This window comes from Galleria mellonella, unplaced genomic scaffold (genome assembly GCF_026898425.1).
Source record: "Galleria mellonella isolate WM207_F2 unplaced genomic scaffold, CSIRO_AGI_GalMel_v1 utg38, whole genome shotgun sequence".
Classification (NCBI taxonomy): domain Eukaryota; kingdom Metazoa; phylum Arthropoda; class Insecta; order Lepidoptera; family Pyralidae; genus Galleria; species Galleria mellonella.
This window is the reverse complement of record NW_026442090.1, coordinates 9,201,093-9,224,369: the sequence shown is the minus strand read 5'-3', so window position 1 is coordinate 9,224,369 and position 23,277 is coordinate 9,201,093. Positions and strand designations below refer to the sequence as shown.

Here is a 23,277-nt window from a genome sequence, read left to right as displayed (position 1 = left end):
CTTTTGGTAAATATAATAATTTAAACAAAAAAAAAAAACCGTGACTATCTAGGTTAAGGAGGTTTATTTATATACCACCCAAATCGTCGTCCAGTTATGGTTAAAAAGGTAAGGGTGCCGTACGATTGAGTATAGATGTCCTTTGATACCGATTATAACTTGACAATTTCTATGATTGAAACAGGATACCTAAAACTTGTAGTAATACTGAGGAAGACAAAGAACTTTTCGAATTTATTTTCGGAAGTTTGCGTGATTTATCATTATTATGAATATTGTTAAGCACATTATAGCAACAGCATCGTCACTGATTCGAAAATAATTATTCAAATTTATTTAAACACATTTGCGTGTCAAATATGAATTTCCTGTAAAAACTTTCTATTTAGCTGTATTATTTTAGCATAAATAGAGTCATTATCAATGATAATATCAATATCATAGCTGAGTTTGTTCGTTAAGTTCTTGACGGCTTATTTGCTTATCCCATCTACATGAAATTTGAATACGAGTACACGTAGTATTTCATATGGAGGATATGTATGTATATTTGTTGAATCGGTAAATGCTGTTTTGCTTTTTAGTGCCCATTTTTAGGGTTCCGTATCGAAATGGTACAAATGTAATCTTATCACAATACTATGTCTGAGCAACTATTAATATAGACAATTCAAAACCATTTCATAGAACAACAAAAAAAATCAAATTAATGATTAGTCCCATTCATGATCTGTCCTATTAATATATTATAAATAAATATTATTGATTTAAAATTTAGAATAGTACTTGATATTGTTGGCTTATATATATTTTATTTTGTTTGCTAGGCGACCCAAAACGGAAGTTAAGAATTGAAAAATTATATGAAAGGACTTCATTTGTAACTTTTAAAACTGATTTGTATTCATTTTTATTTTGCAGTTTCTGACTGAAAATATGACAAATAATACCATCCCCCCGATTTATCTCCGATGCTTTTAAAGAGTAAAGTCTGCAATAATTACAGTTTATGAAGTTATATGTGAATAATAATATCAATGACAACGTGTCTATTTCACATAAGAAACATAATTTTTTTACCTCAAACTAGCGATCCGTTCTGGCTTCGCACGGATAAATAAGTAGACAAACTTTAATTTTTTTTTCAATAAAATATAATTCATGTTATTCGCTGACAATGTAATCTTTTATAGGTCAAATAGTTTTTAAAAGTATATATTTAAAAAAAATATTTTATCTTATCTTTTACAAACAAAAAATCAAATTTTACAGATGGATACAATAAATAATTGTACAATATCATGTGTAATAATTTATTTTGATGTGTTGATAATTATAGGTAGCTACATAGATTCATTTTCCGGTTTCTTTTAAAGACAGCGCCGATTCTTAAAATAGTGCAGTGATTACTCTCTGTGTACTTGTTTAGTGGCCGTAGCGGGTGCCGGAATCTTTAATAATGTTCGTAGACAATTTGTTAAGTGAAATCGATTTGTCTCTTATTTTCCTGTATAATTTATATTAAGCACTACTCGTGTAATATATCACTCGGAAGAAAGTATAATTTCAAAATGTAGTAATCTTGTTTTCGGCTTGAGCGTCAGATGATAGTCATTAGTAATCGTTGATTTGTTTTTCTCGGTGGACTAGAAAGTATAAATGCTCATTATTTGTTTAAAAAAAATGTATGATAAACCCTGATTGTTTTAAAGTTACGTACCTCCAATGGCAAAAATGGAATCCTTACAGGATCACATTGTCATCCGTTCGTGCGTCTATCAAGACCCTTTTTTTTAGGAACGCGTGGAGGTGCCATATCAAAATTAATATCATATACTCAAGCCTACAATGTGAAAGCAGTGAAAGCAGTTCTTAAAGCAGTGAAAAAATTAAGCTTCATAATTGTCGCAATGAAAAGATACGGCCGTTTATGTTCCATTTATGTCGCATATTTTGTCATTCGCAAAGGGAATCAAAAGCTATAGGGTACTTTCCGTTGACCAAAAATTATGAAATTTAGCAAGAAGCAATGTTATGTAGCACAAGTAAAGGAAAAAATCTGAAAACTGTAAAATTTTAATTAGTTCACAAAAAAATAAACTTGATGATTTTGTACGGAACTCTCGTTGTGCGAGTTTGACTCGCACTTGACCAGCTTTTTACTTTATAGTAACGATTTTGAATTTTCTTCATCGTAATAATTACAGTATATGACTGATTATCTAATTATAAGAGATTTAATGCGAAATAAGGCATAGGCGATTGATATAGGGAACGTGACTATTTTCTTATTATAACAGATCTAATTATGCCCTGTAAAGTTAAGTGTGTATCACTCACGATGATGCTCTAATTAACTCCATGCTTACTTACCATTCTTCACTGATGTTTCAACTGATACCAATAACACAGTAGTCTACTGCAGTTCTTGTACGTATTAGTTATTATACTGATCGTTTTGTGTAATTTTGTTTTTAAAAGTAACAGTGAAAGGCAGATATTGTAAGAAGACTTAAGTATTTATTACATAATAAATAACATTAGAGTACCTAGTCGCAAAACGGGCAACGCAATCCTGAATAAAAGCAAAGTGATAGAATACGACATGCAGATATCTATTTCGTTGTTTTATTATACTCTAGTGTATCGTTATCTCCGTCTACTCTTCTCCGTTTTATCTTAGGATTTTTTCTCACTTCCATTACTGTCGCGTTGTGGTTTCTCCCAGAGGAATCATCTGGGAAATTCATTAATAAATATCGCAGACTATCCTGCGAGAGTTATTTATAAAGCGAAATGCAGAAGTCTACTTAGCGTCTAGTATAATATACGTTATATATATACAAATACACTAAAAGAATATATATATATATATATATATATACTTTTATTTTATTTTACTTTTTTTATTTTATTAACAAATCATAATAGCTAATATAATATACCTATAACTTAATAAATTATGCATTCTTTACTATTACTTACCCATCTTATCATCTTATAGTCAAGACCTTGTAGAAGCTGAGTTCTAGACTATAAGATGGGTAGAGTAATATAAATTTAATGACAGGAGCAAGTATGAACAAATATTGATTGCTAATTTTAAGCCGCGAATTCGTCTGTACGAGGGGGACGTACAGATTGACTTGAATAAAAAGAAATCTAGAAATTTTACGACGCCAGAGGGCGACACCCTTATAGTTAATAAATAAATAATACTTCAGAATGTAATATACAGCGCCATCTAGTATTTTTTATTACAAGCTGTGTTTGCGCTAAGATCTAGGATGGAGTGTGCTTACCCATAGGATACTTATTCACCATTGATCATAGGTATAATGAAATCCTATACTAAGCAGTATTAAAATTGTACTCGTATTATGTATATAAAAATAAAGAAGCTAGCTACCGAAGGTATTGATGCCAGTTGCCCTGCCTACTCCACCCGACGCAGTTGGCTCCAGTAAAGTGTGTGTGAAGGAGGAGGGGGGGGGGGAGGCGGAGGATTGTTGATAATTGATTGATTGAATGATTGTTGATTGATGAACTATCAGTTTTATTGCTAACCATATATCCTGCCAGGTCGGGGGGAAAGGGATTGTTAGTAATGCAGTCTAATTTCCCCATTACTCGCAATACATCCTATCAGGTCGACCTCCTAGCGGTTCTCCCTGGAAACTATCGTGATTAATTCTAGTGGAATTCGTCATAATGGGTTAACAGACTTACTTTCATCGTCACCTATCACCCCTCACTGGTGTCTCGCTAGCGTATACTGATAGCGCAGACGGGGATATCATTCCATTATTACCCATAAAAATATACAAAAAAATATCCTGCCAGGTCGACTTCCCCGTGGTTCCTTCTGAACCGTCGTGCTGTATTCATCACAATTAGCCAATTGACCTGCCTTTTCATCCTCATCTATCATCCCTCAGTGCCCCGCCAGTGTATACTGTTAACACAGGTGGCGTAACCATTTTATCATCATCCATTAAAAAAAGTCGCTCTCGATGATGAATGAGAATTGAGGAGATTTGCATAGGTGAATATTATTACTAGACTATAAACAGACATTACAAATAAAAAAATATATGGTTATGTTTTAATTATGTGAGTGCCCACTTTTTGAGTCACTTCAAATTATTTTATATTTATTAGGTATAAATGATAGATAATTCCAACAATTAAAATACCTTAGATATGGAAAAAATGATAAATCCTATGACCTTGACGTTTTGGCTGATTTGGTTAATACTAATCAAATTTAAATGAGCTCTTTTTATGAAATTGCGTCGACATTGTACGCCATCGCTTCTTCCCCTCTTTATTCCTTTCATAATCCCGTCTAGCTTCCCATATTTCATAACGTTCCCTTTATTGCTCACCGTCGCCCATATTAATGATATGTTGTTTTAAATTTACGAACGAAGCGAGTTGGTTAATAAAGGGAACTGTACGTTACAACTGGTAAATAAATGATGTCATTTGAGCATGTTTAAACATTTTTTAGTGATGTAATGGGATTGATTTTTTGCTTGGAGATTATTATTTTGAAATTTTATAGGGAAGGTGGTAATTCATACACTATTGTAAAAGTTAAAGATAAAAAAAATCGCCTTCAACAATAAGGCCATTGTTGCACAAATAAATACCAATTGACTATATCAGAAATAATAGTAATAATTTATTTGAATGAAATCCAATGTACGATACTGTTATTTTTATCATAATATATGTGTTGCAAATTAAATATGTCTATATTTTTTCTCTCCCTCTCGAATTATTTGGTCACATTCATATAGTTGCATGTACGATGCTTATTAAATAAAATGGTAGAATTAAATTTTCCTGTAATCTTGAGATGAAGGAAATCCATACTTGAGTAGAGATTAAGCTACTTGGAAAAATTTGGCTCGTATCCTGGCTCACTATAATATAAGAATGGTGTTTTACCTTTTATATTAATCTTATAAAATATGAAAATGTAATAAACTTCTTTGATCTCAGAAAGTTCGCACCGAGTCAAGCAATGTTTGCATTTTCAAATACGAGTATAATTATATAAAATATGGTTTTTGTTTCATACAATAGTTATAGAACGAGTTTCACATAAATGTATTAATAATGGCAAATAATAATATAATTTTCCAAATACTCAAAATATTAATAATGTACTATCAAAATGATTGATAAACGATAAAATTTTGATAAGTAATACTATATAGATTCTCTATTAATGGTTAGGCGCATTTTCATTTAAAGAACAAAAAACTAGAATATAATTCATTAATAAGAATTAGTGAAATGCTTAGGATCAAATTTTGTGATGTTAGTTTATCTGTAAGTCATGGAGAGCTCACGAATATTTTCGAAGGATAAAATTATATATAAAGGGAAATTTCGTTCAAAGCAAAATCATTTGCGAAGACCTTAAATAATATAAAATTGACTAAATGAATTCTTATCATAAGATTGTTTGATATTGTCTCAATCATCATTTTCTTAATCAATTTACTAAAAACTTACCTATAAAGTAATACATAACTTACCTATAAAGAACCATACATAGGACTTCCCGTACAGACGATGTTTGTAGACTTCGCATAGGACTCGACGTGCTGCTACCACGTAGAACAGGCCCACGATAACGCGAGCGTCCTGCCGTCGGAGATTGCGAACGGCATCCGCGGGATCCGACAGGAATGACTGCCTTGTCACAATTTCGATGCTGACTTTTTTGCAATGGGCTTCCAAGTCCTCAACAGTCTGTTGAAAGAAATAAATTAATAATTTTAATGGAGAAAATAGTGTACCAGATGAGACCTACAATGATCAAAATAGTGTTCTATCTGAGGGATAGTATCAAATTATCCAAAGGCCATATATCACATATCGCTTAATCCTTTTTCAGATAGAACATAGATAGGCCATCATAAACCTCTTGCTTTATCCATTTTCAGATAGAACATAGATAGATAGATATCTTTGACACTTTGTTGTCTCTACCTATCCCCCAAAGAATTTGACGAGAAAATAGATGTATTAGTGGTTTGATATCTACGTTATTTATCGATTCAATAGTCGAAGCTAATGGTTTTGCCGATGTGAATTATATATTTTATTATGGTCCATCCATGTATTATATTTAATTAAAATCCGTTCAGTTATTAAAGCTCGAGAATATAATAAACGTTCAACCATCTAAACATATACCCGTGTTAACGTTTATAATAACAATAACAGAAAATCTTTGGGTATCATAAATGTTAAATTTAGTAACTTTAATGATATTAAAAGATAAAGCACATTGAAATAATATTTTTTACAATTAAATATCTTTATCTTATTAAAGATGTTTAATTTATTCTTAGAACATCAAATTATCTGAAATGACTGAATTAGAAACCGCTAAATTCAGAGAAAACGTACTTTCGTTAATAAGAAAATGAAAAAACAAGAAATCGTCTAGTTTAATGAATTAAGTTAAAAATAGCAAATTCAATTACAGGTACAGTGTTTTATATACGGCAGGCACATGTAATAATTTAATTGTGCGAATTTTTCCATGTAATCCGAGTCGAAAATAGGAGAGCAAGAAAGCTTCAAATCCACTTATGCAGAAAAAACGGAGCTGCACTAATTACATTGAATACAGCATGAAAGGCCGGGCGCCATTCATTGCGCCAACTATACAGTTCCCCTCGTTATGCCTTGTGCCCTCTATAAATAGGTGTTTTCAGCTTACAAAAACACATTCGTTGAGTGCACGGACCTGAATATGGGGAAGCATTTTAACAAATGGGAGTCTGATATATTGGGTGCATATTTAACTATTTATAATCATGGTTAATATTATAAAAATTTACAAAGAAGTTATCAATGGCTTTTAAAATATCCACTTCGGCTGAATACGAGTATGTCACCAACAGTTCTATAGCTCGTTTGTAAATTCTTGAAATATCTTCGAAGCCAGATGGGGAATTGCATTGATAAAATTGAGATATCAAAATGACGTAACATGCGAGTCTGGAGCTATACTCTAAGTGATATTTCATCTTTTGAACTGTGTAGCAAGTCCTAATTTTTGCATGATAAAAGACCTGTACGAGTATGTGGCAATATTACAGCGCTATTAGTGTGCTGATAACTGATATGTTGGCTATAAGACTAAAAATATTTAATTTCTTGACTGTTAACACGGAAAAAAATATGCTTAATATTGCTCGACACAAAACTTTGTGTTTTTTTGTATTTGTGTCAAACTTTTTGGTAACGAGATTTCTTTGAGCTCTCTGCTTGAATGTTGTATTCGTTACAACGGTAATAATTGTCCGAATGGCTCTATTTTATCTGAATAGTGTAGTGTGAATTTTGAGTTTCTTATTAATATTATAATGTTATTGATATAAAATAAATTAATTCCAATATAAGTTAATTCCCAATGAGCAAATTTCCTTATGTATAGTTTTGTTACTTGAATATTTATAGGAAATTTTAGTATGGTAACAAATATTCTAGCACTTTTAGAAAATGTATGTTGCCCTCTTGAGAACGAAGTCAAACTATATCCCTAAACTTAGGCTATTTTATTTTATTTCTTGTAAATGGACGCTAAGCGGCCGATAAATTATTGGTGTGTCAACGGACTTTATTGTGACAGATGGTCGAAGACTGGATAAATCATAAATCAAGAGCTTTTAGCATTATATACGTAATAAATGCAATGCGATATTTTTCAATGTCTTTGTTAATTTTAGAAGACGATATCTATAAATTACATAAATATTTGAATATACTCGTATTAATATTATATATACTATTCTCTTTAATTTTAGCCGAAATCCGGTGATAGTATTCATGAAGCAAAACTACTCTCAATGTATGTTCAAAACGAGACATGAAAATATATTTTTTTTTATATTGAATCGGTGACGTGACTGAACAGTTCGTATGGGAAAGTTTCATATACTCGTATTTGTAGTTCAATGTTTCTTTGTGACAGTTATTTAGTATTGTGAATTTTATCGCTAGATTTCGACTTTTTATAACCGATCTATTACACGCTATATAACAATATATTTGAATTACGAATAACAGACTTTATAGTCGTCGATAACATTTCATAGCATCTATTTAGAACGTGTAAGATTTTTATAATATAATACCATGTCACGAGTTGGTTAGGATGGACGAATGTTCGTTACTCTTTCACTCAAAAACTACTAAACGGATTTGGTGGACAGGTAGTTAGATTGGTACACAGTTCCTAATTTAGTATACAGGATACTTTATATATTGATTCACATGGGCAAATCTGTGGGATATAACTAGTGTAATAATATGTTATGCGAGGTTGCCTGAATGCGGTAGTTTTTCCTTTAAGGAAAATATTTAGTTTCACTGGTGAAATACTCCATTAAAAAGATACTAATGATTACGATTTCACCCTAAGTATAATTATTTTGTATATTATGTTTATTATGTACAGATATATATCTATGGGTACCTTTTTTAACACTGTGTTCTGTGATATTTATCGTTTGCATTATTTAGGACAACGTACGGCGCACTTTGATCGGGTGGTGTGGGGACACGGGTGAGAAAAAACCAGGCTTTAGATATACGTGTTCATTTTTCATACGAGAGGCAATGAAGCTTTCCTTCGCTTGGGGGTGATTATTTTCTCTTTACAGCCAAAGTTATGTTTTTGCGAGGTAGTCGACATTTGCCCTTTGGTTGCTACGGAATATATATGCAATATGCTAAAAGTTAATTTATAGTTTGTTAATTTAATAACTTTAAAATATTTTGTTTAATCCTACTAATGTTATGAATATGAAAGATTGTAAGCCTGAATACTTAAATGTTTAGTTCAAGTATTCAAGCAGGCTTAATTTGTTATTCTATTACGTTTGAATCAAATTGAATGAAATTTGATACGTAGATAAATAAAGAGTTTTATCCTAATCCGCAAAATAAAAGCGATAAGCCATAGTTTAACTATTAATAAATTTAATGCCAGTTTTTATCATCGAATATACTGTTGAGTAAAAAGATTTATTTTTGTGTTATTATTTTTATTGCTCTGGTATTTTTTCCTTCAGTATATTCAGTGATATTCGTGGTGGCAGTCTTTGTATTTTATGGAATATTAAGTTAACTGATATAATTTTGCTTAATTAATATAATAATAATAATTTATTCTATAAATTGAACATAATAATTTTAAAGTTTTGAAATAAATTAATAAAAAATACAGAAATTTAGGATTATTAAAGTAAAAAATTTAGTCGATTTGAGTATTTGTAAGAATAGAGAACCATTATCGGTTTTATGTAGATACATTCCTCTTTTGGCTGTAGGTACATGTTTGATGCGATATATAGAGCCGATATGCAAATCCACAATGAGATTTATTCTGTAGAAATATACGTAGGTTTCGTTTATTTTCCATAACTCTATAACTTCATTTTTGATCATAGCGTTTTATAAATATGTAAATATATTTCGGAGAAAATAAAAACGTGGGGTGTGTTATTTGGTATATTCGTGTTTTATTTTTACAAGCTAACCATACATTAAGTAATGGTATAACATTAAGAAATTTTTAAATTAATTAATAACATTAAGTAAAACTTTAACATTGATAATGTAAAGACACTAGAATATTTTCAGTATTGTACATAAAGTACACAATATATGAGTAATTTTAGTTTAAATTTCATTTAGTTAAATGAGGTTTAATACTTGAATTTTGTTATTAAAAGACCAATTTTAGATATCTTTTATTCCAACACGGCTTAAACAGCTCAGTGCATTTAAATGATATTTGGTATACAGATGGAACATATTAATATAATTATTTGTATATTTTTTTTTATTTTACCTGTAGATAATATTTTTATAAAGAAAATAAAAATGAATATGTTCACGACTACAATCTCTAACGAGGTACTTACAGGCTTTATTCAGCTGTTGATGATGTAGTCAGAGTTCCATTGACGTGTCCACATTTTGTTGAGTATTCATTAAAAGTTAAACACACATAATTTTTTTTGTGTCAATCTACTCACAATATTTGCTGTCTATATGTCAAGTATGTTTTTAAAAATTTTAATTCCGATATAAAGATATGGGACAACAATATTTGTAAGTGAATATTTTCTATTTATTGAAGATATTGCACAAAAAATGCAAGCTTAATTTTAGGTATTTGGGTAATTACAAAAAAAATCTTTTTTTTTCTAGAGAGTTGACCGTTTAATTAATAAAGAGAGTGGCCATCAATTTTAACACAGTAGTGGCACTGTACGTATGGTTATATTAAATATGATTAATCTGTTATTTTTTCGTCTTCAATCAAGATATTGATCTTTGTTATATATTAATTTAAGGAAGCACGATAATCGGGAATTTAGCTATATAAGTTTTTTTTTTATATTTTCAAAAGATTTCCTTTTGTTCGTAAAAGAATAATTTTAGCTGTATTTTTCTAGTAATGCTACGCGAATAGGCACTTTGCTAATTCTAAATATTGGCAAGCGTTGATATAGGGGGAAAGGGATTGTTAGTAATGCGGACTATCAGTTCCATTGCTAGCAATATAACCTAGATACCATGGTGCTGTATTTTAGGTGTATTTGTCATGATGGGCTAACCGACTTGCTTTTTTATTCTCACCTGTCATATCTCACTGGTGCCTCATCAGTATATACCGTTAGCGCGGGCGGATTTACCATTCCATTTTTATCCATTAAAAAATGTTGATGCAATCAATAAGGTTGAGAACGACAAGGAGTGTACCGTGTTGGTCTTATATTAATTTTATAAGATACATTTTTTAATTTTATATTTTGCGGAGTAAATAGTTTAACTTGCTTTAACTTTCACCAAATATGATGAAATTTAATCTAAATTTAGTGACATTTTTAATATATATATATATATATATATATATATATATATATATATTTTTAATTATGTTATTCTTCGGAATATAATACTCAATGCAATCACAAATATGTCTGTCCAGATTATTTTTTGGTTGAATTATCTTATTTCGCATATTGTCTGGTAGAAATTTATCTACGAGCAGGTAGGTATACACAGAATAATCCTTTTTATCGCTCACTCAGTAACTATTAGCACAAAAATATATTATGTAGTGATTTATGCTTTCAAACATTGAGGTATTTTTGACGTAAAATACTAGAAAATACTTTGAGATTTTCTTACATAAACACTGTATTTAGTTCAATAAAATATGTATGAGACTAACACAGGTGATACTTAAATCAATCAGGCGTGTAATCATGATATCAAATACACACACGCAAAATAATGAGGAAACCACGAATTTCCTTCTTTTTTGTAGGTGATAAACCACAGGATAGAAAACAGTAACCGTCACTTATTGATATGGACAGCGTTATGGTAATCAGGATGTAGTGCGACTATCATGGTACCATGCCATTATGCACTGTTATTCTTTGAATTATTATGATATATGCGTATTTTACTTAGAAAAGAAAAATATAATTCTAATTGTGAAATAACAAACTATATCTTTAGTATAGTATTAGTGAAATTAGTGTTCCAACTTAACCACGATTACACAATGACATTTCAGAATAGTCGTCAATATTCCCTTGAACCTACAATATTTCTCATATCAATTTAGCTATACCGCTTTGTAAATAAAGGATCTTGTTAAGGTCCGATAACTCGCTTGACTGCTTTCCAATACAGAGAAATCGAAATTGTCGATTCGTCGAAGGCCAATCACGAAGACCGTTTGTCAATCTGCTGACAAAGCGCTTGGCGTGTCATAGTACACTCGATGCTAGTAAGTAGATACGTAACTGCTCATCGAACGACTTTAGTCACGCAATGATTCCAGTGTTATCTATAGTCCCGACATATCTGTTGAACAATATCATTGTATTTAATACCAAGTTCAAACTCCACAGGTTGAATTATAGAAAGTTAATGTAACGTTAAGATAACATGTGGTACACGAAGAGATTTGTGCAGCGATCTTGAACAAACGAACATCGAATCATATTGTGTTTCTCCTCTCTTATATGTTCTATTTGTGGTATAGGTAAATTGTATGTATAGTAGACAGTATGGCTTATAAATTATCATACTAGACACAGTATTGAATACAATTTTCACGGCTGTTACATAACATTTAAATTTTGTAGCGCTTGTAAATTCAACGCAGAGAGTAAGCATTTTCATGCTATTGTTTATAATAATTAAATTTGCAACGCCGAAGAAATAGTTGAAAATTTTAATTTGATACGCAATGAAGAAGACTAGTTAATGCGTCTGTGAAGTTTTTATGATTTAAAAGCAAAATAATGATTTTAATCTACGAGTATTTGCGACAGGTGAAAAACGTCTGGAAATTATTAGGTTATATTTATTTATTTATCTATAGTTTGAGGTTTTTCCACAAAAATTCACGCGAATTAGTAAATTATTAATTTTGAAGGTAAAAATGTAAATGGAATGGAATGAAAATTTTAAAAGTGTAATAGTTGCAAAATATTTAGTTATAGATTTATATAGAAAATTCTTATGATTTATACTGGAATTCATTGTGAAATTAATTTGTAAATGATTGTTCAGAAATATTGAAAAAAAAATTATTTTCGATAATTGGCAGATAATACAGACGTTGCTACACGTTGCTATGGATACTCCTAATATGTCGATTTATTTTAGATCTTATTTCATTAAAGATAGATAAAATGTCTATACATTTCTCACTTTTTCATTTCTTCTTATTGGCAATCTGTTTGTTTCAAACCACTATTCAAAGTGGCGTTTGGTTTTCTATTTTGTATATAAATTTATTATTGTATTATTTTATATACAGAATATAAAATAAAGACGAATCTGGGAAGTGAAATACTCGTGAATATCAATTGAATGAATTGCCTGGCATTCGGCAATAAAGTACAAACGTATTTGGCCGGCAGACACGGGAGGTGAAGTGACGCATAGCTTACTACAGTGATTCGCCGACGCTGTAGCAATTACTCTCTTATTTCTTTAGCAAACTTCGTGGAACAATCTTTGAGGTTGTTTGCTTATAAGATGAGTTATAGCTGAACAAATTGAAAAGCATAATTGTTTTATTGTATCATTATTTTGGAATGATTTATTGTAAGTGAAGTGTCTATTTACATAAGGCCTTCTTATTGTAATGATTTATGTACTTAATTACATTTATGGTTTATAAAAGGCGGGAATTAATGGGATTATTTAGGTAAACTATGATAATTTATCTAATCTTTTCTCGATGTTCGACTAGGTATGACATCCGTACATCAGTTTAATCATGACCACGGCTAGTGTAATCGAAACATCGAGGCAATTTAGAAAATTATCATAGTGAATTTAAATGATTGTGTTGCTTTCCGTCTCTTATAAACTATAAATCATGTAACGCGAAAGACTAAAAACAATTATATTTTACACCGAGGAAAATCACCTATCAAACTGCATGCGAGAACTCTAATTCTATGATTCAGCAATCCTAGGCCGTGAATCTCCTTCTTCATAGTAATAAATATAGAGTACTTTATATTATAACTATAAAATATATGTTTCAATGTTTACATATATTTAAGTTACTGCAATTGTTAATAGTCGTAGTAATATTTACATAATTTTTATATATGTTTAGATTATGCTGAAAGGAAATTATTAATTATACATTTCCTTTTATTTCATTTGCATTTCTAATAAGACCTCTTGCTATTTTAAATACTGGGCTGTTTTTAAATTCAATATAACTTGACAAATTTGTTACGAATAATATATGTATAAGCTGTGCACGATTTTTTTTGTGTTAAAAACATGTATTCAAATATAGAATTAAAATGTATTGACTTTTATGTATTGAACTTTGATATTTGCATGCAATTAATAAAGCTAGAATGTAAAATTAATTAAATAAGCAGAACAATAATTAATTGTCTTTAGCTGTAACATGTTAATATTTTTATTTTTATTTCTGCTTCCCGCACTTTTTTTTTTAATTTTTGTTTATGTAAAGATTGACTTTACACACGAAAAACGACAGAAGATACGTTTTGAAAGGTGTAGTATAAATTATTGCTGTAATATAATAAAATGTATACGTATAGGTATAGAATACTTTCTTTTTCGATGGAAAAGTTCAGTATATGAACATATTAATAGTCCTTGTCGGAATTTGAAACATGTTCAAACTGAAAGCTCATGTGCTTTTTAGATCGTACTTGCAGTCTGCCTCGAGACGTAATTAATTTATGATGTTGATGTTATATATTGCTTTAGTATACCTACTACCACATCGGTTAGAGGTGACTGTAGGTAATGGAAATTAGAGATTCCATTATTAGCGATATATTCTGTCAGATCGACCTCCATGTATTTTCCAATGGAAATAATTGTGGTCAATTGGAAACTGATCTGTCTTCGATGTCTCCTATTATATTTTATGAGAGGAATCCTACCAGCGTTACTGCTGCCGCCGCTCGTTGGGTAGGTTTTTCTATGCCGCGTGATCTCGTCATAGGTCGAACTAACCCTTTTTTTCCTATGAGATGGATTAAGGGATCTTAACGATCAAGGGATGGGTAGCAGCGTTCCTCTTAAAACATCACCAAAGTTAACTGCGGTGGGAGGGATTGTTAGTAATGCGGACTACCAGTCTCATTGCTGGCAATGCCAGGTGTATTGGTCACGATGGGTTAACTGACCTGCCTTTTCATTCTCATCTGTCATCACTGGTGCCCCGCCAGCGTATATTGTTAGCGCAGGCGGGATTGCTATTCCATTATCATCCATTATAAAAAAAATATCCTTTATGGAGTAGGTCTACGTTCAATAGTGGACAGTTAATGGCTAATATGAAATGACGATGATCTTACCAGCGTAAATCGTCAGAGGGAAAGGGATTGTTAATAGAGAGGCCTAATTGCCCCATTGCTAGCAATACACCATATCAGGTTGACTTCCACGCGATTACACTGGAAACTGTCGTGGTAAATTTTTGTTGAATTCGTCTCGATGGGCTAGCTAACCTGCTTTCATCCTCATCTGTTATCCGTCACTGATGTTCTGCTAATGTATACTAATAGTTAGGCGAGGTCACTATTTCATTTACATTCATTAAGAAAAATTGTTAGTGTAGACTAAGTTATTATTCGACTTTCATCACTAATAAAAACCATTAGTTTCTAGAAACGTTAAACGTCTAATAATGTTAAAAAAATATTTTAGCTCTTTCTAAATAAATTACTAATTTGAAAGAAGACAATAATAACACTACTTATTGCAGAGTTTATTGTAAGATTCTTATGAATATTATGTATACTGGTACTTACAGAAATAAATACTTCTTCAGCCTGCTGCAAAATAGCTATACGTGACCAACCGAACTTCTGCATAAGTTTGATTCTCGTGGGGTTATGCACTGTAGCTGACGGGTGAGTCCGGAATAGAGTGGGAAAGCGGGCGCGGTCCGACAAGGCCGGCGATGACGCACCGTAGCATAACTGGACATAAAAATGAAAATATATGTATAACTTTTTATGCAAATTGGTATGAAACAAGCTCTATTGAAGAAGAATAAAACGTCGCCTATAGGTAGGGATATCACAGAATACACTGGATTGTTCTTGGTACCTTTATTGGATTGCTATTGATAAGGACTGTGATGTTATTGTAATATATTTTATGAAGATGTTTGGATATTAGAGACGTTGAGATATTCGATACTCAATGATACTTATACCACTGAATAGATTTCAATAAAATTTCGTACACAGGTGGAACATATCTTGACTTAACACGTCTAATTACTTTTTTTGCTTTCAACTGTGACTTTACTATGTGATCAAATTACGAGGCCAAATAGCGGGTTGCAGTTAATTTATAATTATGTCGATTATATAATATTATATATATATGTGCTTTATTTGTTTTGTTTGTTAAAAATATTCTTATTATTTATACATGCGGCCGGTTACGAAACTTCATATTCAAGCGTATTTCGCCTGAAGATGAATAAATGAATAATATTAGATATATGGTCGATATAATGACGTGCCATCAAGAAGTAACAACATAACCAGTAAATTTCGAATATAATTATGTCTGTAAAATGAGCTCTAGTGATAAACTGAAAATTAATTCTGTGCAGTTTTGTGTTTGACATTTTGTGAATATTTGTTTCAAATTTGTAGCGAGGCCTAAGCGCTGAGAAATTTAGTGGACATTCTCTCTACTGAAATTCGTTCAAATTTCGACTATTGGTGCTGTAATTTACAAATCACTAAAATATATTTCTAGAAACATAAATTGTATTAGATTATAAATCTTACTAATAAAATTTTAACAAGATGATGTTTTTACATGGGAGATATTTAAGAAAAATTGATGTGAGTGGTTTAAATAAGACCAATAGAAGCCCAAACAACATGTTTTAGAAATTTTGTTTGTTTGTCTATCTATATGTTTGTTCCGATATCACAAAAATTACAGCAATAATTTGAATATGCTTTTCACAGTTGTATTTCTGAAGAACTAACTAACTTAAAAATGGTGTATGTTTTAACTTGTTAAACCATCTAAAAGTGATCTTTTATTAGTTTTCTATTTCTGAAATCCCCCGTAAAAAATAATAGGCAAAAAGCTAGTATAGAAATAAAATATTGAAAAAGGTTTTACAAGTGTAAATTCTTACAATAATTTATATATTATGTTATTTATCCTGATATATTCATATTTGAAGATATTTGACCTTTGATGAGTATTTTGAAATATCTATTTCAGTTGTGGCAATATTAGCTAAAGATAGGTAGATATACATACACATATATAAAATATCATCACGTTGAACATGTTCTGCTTTTTGAAGTTGCCTAGGAAGTTAATATATAATTAAGCAGCACAAATAAATTTACATATATTATCCTTGTTGTAATTTAATTAGTAATACAATGTGTTACCACAACTTTTAATCTCATGGACGTCATAAAAGTTGATTAAGGAAGGAAATTGTGATACATCAGTGAAAGCGATTCCAAGCAGCCTGACAAGCGCGGTAAAATAGGCTATATCTTCCTCATATGGAGAACCCAGCAGTGGGACATTAATGGGCTGTTAAAGTAAATCTACAATAGCTATAAGTACTGACACAACAGTAAATTGTCCATTACGTAAGTATGTCATGAAACGAGGATCGTTTATGGTACGGTTACATTAGCAACACTGATGGCCAGCGTACTTCCTACGCCTACATTTTATTAGTCGTATTGCAAGTATCACGCTACCTTCCAATAACTTCGAAGTACGCTATTAGCAAGATAAATGTGTATTAAATATACTTAGTTATATGTTGTATGGCTTCGCTGGTATCTTTCATGCGTTGTTTTGAATTTTTTTATGCAACTTAGAATGCCAAACAAACTGATGGCCCACTTGATGGAAAGTAGTAATCGATGCTTATAGACTTGAATAGTAAATAACATAAATTGACATATTATTAAAAATTCTAATAAATGATTCTAACTATTCTGACTCTATGACGAGGTAGAATGTTGTTAGGGTTTAGCTGATCTAAGTTTGATAGTATAAATTCGTCTTCATCATTATGAGAGACGAGTATGTTTCCATGACTTCTCTAAGATTTCATCACATTAAAATGCTTAATTTTTAAAAATTTAAAAATTAAATTATATTTTATTCTACAAAAAACTCGACTTCAAAATTAGAAATGATTTTTTTTTTATACCACTGTGGTGGCAAACAAGCATACGGCCCACCTGATGGTAAGCGGTTACCGTAGCCTATGAACGCCTGCAATACCAGAGGTATTACGCGCGCGTTGCCGACCCTGAAAAAACCTCTTTACCCCCTTTTGAAGAACCCCATATCTCTCGGGATCGGCAGGGAGCTCATTCCATAACCTGAGTGTTCGTGGGAGAAAGCTTAATTTTTAAAAAAATCCCTGTCGAAAACGATGATAAATTCATATTGAATAATTCCTCTGAGCACAATCCGTTGTATAAGCGGTAGAACAAAAAAAATCTCTCCTAAGACTTAAAAACCGCTTGCAAGCATGGGATCATCGACAATTTTTTTCGTTGCACTGAGTCGAAGGGTTCAAGCTGGTATCTAGGTGCTCCCGCCCATAAGTGACAGCAATACGGGGCCGGATTTGCGATTTGTAAAGCATTAATCGCTGATCCGGCGTGAAGTAATGCTTCGCTCTATTGAGCACACCGAGTTTTTTGGATGCCAGCTTCACCTTATCTTCGAGGTAGCCACGGAACTGTACGTCACTAGAGATGTCGACACCAAGGATCCCAATGCTTTTAGAGATGTTAAGAGACGTGCCTTGGAACTGTGGGGCCACAGCAAATGGGGTTTTCTTAGCGGTGAACGCGCAAGCTTGTGTCTTAGAGGGGTTAAATTGGACCAAGTTTTGTCGTCTCCAATCAGAGACTCCAGTTAGTGTTCTCTCGATTTCAGACACAAGCTGTTCACGATTGTTCTCCACGATGGAACGGGAGACATTGGTACGACCCGTATAAAGGGCATCCCCGGTGCTGTCATCCGCATAACAATGATTAAGTGAAGTGATAAGTCTGATTGTTAAAAATAACACGGCAGTAAACCGTATTGATTACAAAGAAAGTAATGCAAATCGGTGCGGAGATAACGCTTAATATATTCATATAAAAAATAAAGTAACATTGAGAATCTTCTATCAACAGAATTTTATTTGTCGTTTTGTTATCAATAAAATTGTTTGGTACTTACAGACATAACACATAATTTAGAACATATAAATGGCACCGTATGAGGAATATCATGGCTGCCATAGCGTATTTTGCTACATATATGGTGCTATTTAAGTCTATAGGTGACGGTTACCGCTTTCCAAGAAATGGGCTGCCATCTTCATTGCTATTCCAAGTCGTATATGAAAGTACCTATTATCCAAAGTATTATTTGATAGTAGGAAAATTTAATTAGCATTGTTTTAGTAAGAGGATTTTGATGGCATGTCAAAATAATAATAGTTGTAGTAATCTTGTATCTAAACTTGTGTTTGTTACGGGTGACGAGTTAATTACCATTTTATGGCTGTGTATGGCCAGAATAAACGTAACAGGGCTAATTCTGAGTCAGGACTATGCCATTATATAGCAAATATAATTGAAGTAACAGCTATATCAAGTTGAATTTGCTGTTATTATACACATATTGTTCATAGTCAACTGACAGGATATTATACCGACATTACCTACAGTCTGGTATAATAATATACCGAGTATAATTATGTATTTGTATTGTAGAAATTCATTCTATTTATAGCATTATGAACAAATCTATAACACTTGTATCTCGTTGTTTTGCCCGCATAAGTCAGTATCAAAAATAGATTGTGTTAATTTATGTTACCATGTACGTACAAAATTTGATTGAAGTCTCTCCAGCATTTAGGTTGACTACGTAATTAACTAAAATCACAACAGTATTTTGTGATGTTCATGATGCTTTTGATATCCACATGTCATGGTTACTACGTCCACCACTATGTCCTAGGCCATCATCTTGTTTACTATTTTATTATGTTATTGTTGTATTATGTTATTTCATCATTCCTCATTTTCACAAACTGTCACATTTGTAATACTTGCAGTCTTACAAAGGGTTAAATAAAGCTTAAATATAATGTTAACTTTCTACTTTCGGGGGCAAGGCTCTTCCCGTAAGAAGAAAATATTAGACTACCACGCTTATTAGGCAGCTCGGTATAGATATTTGTTAAGGTTTTCTTTTATACTATTGATATTTTATTTATTTAGTCACTTTAGTAAGTAGCAACAGTTCTAGTATATGCCATAGTTATAGTGGTTAAAATTTTTGATAATTAATATATAATATATTAAATAAGAAAACAACTTGTCATCACTCGTTTTCATTCTTTTGTGTGTTGTATTAATAAAATAAAGCATTACGTTTTTTTAAGTACTAGACAATTTGCTCATTGCCATGTTGCCTAGTTAGGATGGTAATAATAGACTAGAACCTTTAAAGAGACCCGAGCTCAGTAGTGACATATTAATAGGTTTTCAAGAAAAGATAAGAATACTTACAACCATAAGATTCCACATTTTTGCTGCTTCGGCAACAGTTGTGCATACAGTTGAGCAACCAGCCAGTAGTAGCAACTTTTGAGGTGGATTATAAAGTAGATTATACATGACACTCGCGCCCAGTCCTGGTTCGCACTGCAAATAAAAAATATTGTATGTAGCATGCTTATAAATACATTGATTTGTAATGTACAAATGAAAAAAAAAAAAAACATAGTATATTGAAATGGCACCGTGATAACTTTTGGTGTGGAGGTGAAGGTTGTTGTTAGTAACGAGGATGGACGGCTTCTGTTTCAGGAAATATACTTTCTCTCTAATATACCTACACCATCATCTTGGATATCCCGCGAACACGCAGGCTGTGGAATAATTTTCCTGTCGACACTTTTCCTAGAAACTACAGCATGGGATTCTTCAAAAAGAGTGTATTAAGGTTTCTTAAGAATCGGCAACGTACGCGTAACAAACTTGGTATTACAGGTGTCTATAGGCTATAGTAACTCCGTTTATCATCAGAAGGGCAATATGCTTGCCACCATAGTAGTATATATATATATAAAAAAAAAAAAACATTATCATGGTTCATTTCTCGTATACTCGTCACGATAGGCCAACTGACCTGAATTCCTCTTCACCTATTCTCATTCACTAAGTACTCTGTGACTGTATATTAACCAATACTCCGTTACTCCATTTAAGCATAATCTTCCATTTCATTCATAAAAAAGTCTGGTGCACCTCTGGTTCCTGAATATAATTGATACTACTAACACAGAGTGCAGAATTCAATCTTCTGTCCGTGATGGTTGAAAAATCAGTATGAACAGGGATAACTTCATGGATGTATACCTGGGACACTATGCAACGATCATGCGTTTGTTAGATATTTATTTTAAATTATATTAATTTTCTTAAACATTTTATGTCAAAATGTGTTCCTATATTTATTAATAAAAATCAAACTAACTACTTTAAATATATTAAAATATTAAAATTGTTATTATACCAAATTTTGTAAAAAAAATATTTTTGTACTGTATATAAAATACTAATTTATATTTTTGATTAATTTTTAATTTAATTGATTTTTTAATTATTTATTATAATGATATTTAAATAAAAAGTAATAAGATTGTAAAAACACGTGGTGTCGCTGACTTGTTTACTCGAATTCGGCCCTGTAGATATAAAAGATTGTTATTTGGATGGGGAGACACTTCTTATCCAACCGTTGAACAGAGCTAAGCTCCCGGACATATCAAGAGTGAACAAGTATACTAAACCATGTGGTCATTATATAAAATATATCACAATTATTGTTGATGGAAGTCTTAAAGAAGCTATAGTTAAATAAGCGTCAATGGATTAACAGAAGTTGGGCATTTATGTTATATTATTTGTTATATGTCATATACGAGGTAAAATAAGTAAATATATGATTTAAAGGTATGATATCTAAATTAAATGAACTGTGAATACATGTGCTTCGTTTCTCTTTATTACTAAGAGGTTTACAACCTTTATATTGCCAAAGAATATATCATATACATGTAAAGTTAGGATTACGTAGTTAAATTACTATGAAAACCTATTACCCTACAGAACATATTATATATATTAAATATTATAAATAATAATAACGGTCTCTTTATTTGACACGTTCATGTATTTTGGTATGTCTATGGTCAGAAATAAAATGCCAACAATTAATTCAAGATTTTGTTCTTACATCTTGATAAAATAATATTTAAATTAACATTCTATAAATTGCAATATTTATAATAAAGTCGTTTTAGAATTGACATAGTGACAGTAACAAAAAATATAGAATTGAAATGGCAATCACGATGGCGGCCCACCTGATGGAAAGTGGCAGTCGTCGCTTAAAAATATTACAAACATTTTTTTTTCAAAATAAAAGCTATATTTTACCTGTACATTTCATATACGTATTCTGAATTGGACTCTACCGTTATGATAAAAAGGTGTGCCATTTTTCATGACAACCAGAGTAAAATTTGTTGGAAAAAAAGGACTAATTAGGACTATGCAAATAATGTTGATTTATACTGGTGTTGAGTTGATTAAAACGTGACCCGTTACAATTAATGTGAAGTTTGAATACAATTTGCCTAATTTATTTTAGGAGTAAACTTTCATAATATAATTGAAAATGTTTAAATAAATGAAATTAATATAAAAGGCTTAGTCACTTTTTATTATATACAATAGTATAGTTAATATACAATAGTTTTTAGTATACAATAGTATAGTTAATTTTAAATTTGTTTAAAAAATGTCAACTTTAAATGTGAACTGATAAAAATATCAGATAATATACATATAAATAATATGAGATTTTGCTCTACAAAAGAAATATCCACCTTAATTGTGGCAAAACCATCGATTTTGATGATATATTGAACTAATCTAAAAGTATGTATCCTTTTAGATAAAAAATAATTTTCTAAAAGAGTTTCTAAACGATGGAGTTCTGAGATAACAAATATAATAAGAATACAACCGAATTGATAACTTCCTCCTTTTTCGAAGAGAAGTTTTGAAAATATACAAATATTTGCAAATCAACTTGCGTCAGAGGCGTTCTTCTCTAGAAATCTGTCCGATTCTATATTTTAGATTTAGGGCATACGGGTATGCGACCCCGGTCTCCTGAACCGCTGCAGTATCCCAGGTCTTTCCACAACTGCAGTGTCCCCCCTTTCCTTTCCCACATAAGTTCCTTATTCTTCTCATTTACCAATTTCCTTTACACATTCCCAACGTTCCGTTCCTTTTTTCCTCAATCCTTTTCTCCATACCGCAGGTGGTGGAAACCACCAACAAATGCATTCCTAAAGAGGGTTGACGTCAGGCAGATGGCCGGTCGTAAAATTAAAAGCCAAATCTTTTTGTAATATGGATAAAACCATATTATGCCGACCCCAAATAATAATTGGGATAAGGGTAGGAAGATGATGAAGACTTGTAAATCGAGAATCTCATACTTTTTTTTCTGAAGTAGTTTCAATAACATGACTTATAATAGAGTTAAGGACCGTAGATAAGTAAGTTACTCTTTAAATAAATTCCAATAGAT

The 23,277-nt window shown here is 31.3% G+C and overlaps 1 protein-coding gene across 4 annotated transcripts in view; it reads right to left on the bottom strand.

Annotated features, from left to right (window-relative positions):
• LOC113522961 (gamma-aminobutyric acid type B receptor subunit 1) overlaps positions 1 to 23,277 on the bottom strand; it is a 212,579-nt gene that overhangs the window by 34,419 nt on the left and 154,883 nt on the right. For all 4 annotated transcript variants that reach the window (XM_052897779.1, XM_052897777.1, XM_052897778.1 and 1 more), the window contains 3 exons: positions 20,175 to 20,309; positions 15,390 to 15,560; positions 5,553 to 5,769 (listed from right to left, as the gene is read on the bottom strand). In XM_052897779.1, coding sequence (XP_052753739.1) covers positions 5,553 to 5,769; positions 15,390 to 15,560; positions 20,175 to 20,309 — 523 coding nt within the window. The remainder of the gene's footprint in view (positions 1 to 5,552; positions 5,770 to 15,389; positions 15,561 to 20,174; positions 20,310 to 23,277) is intronic.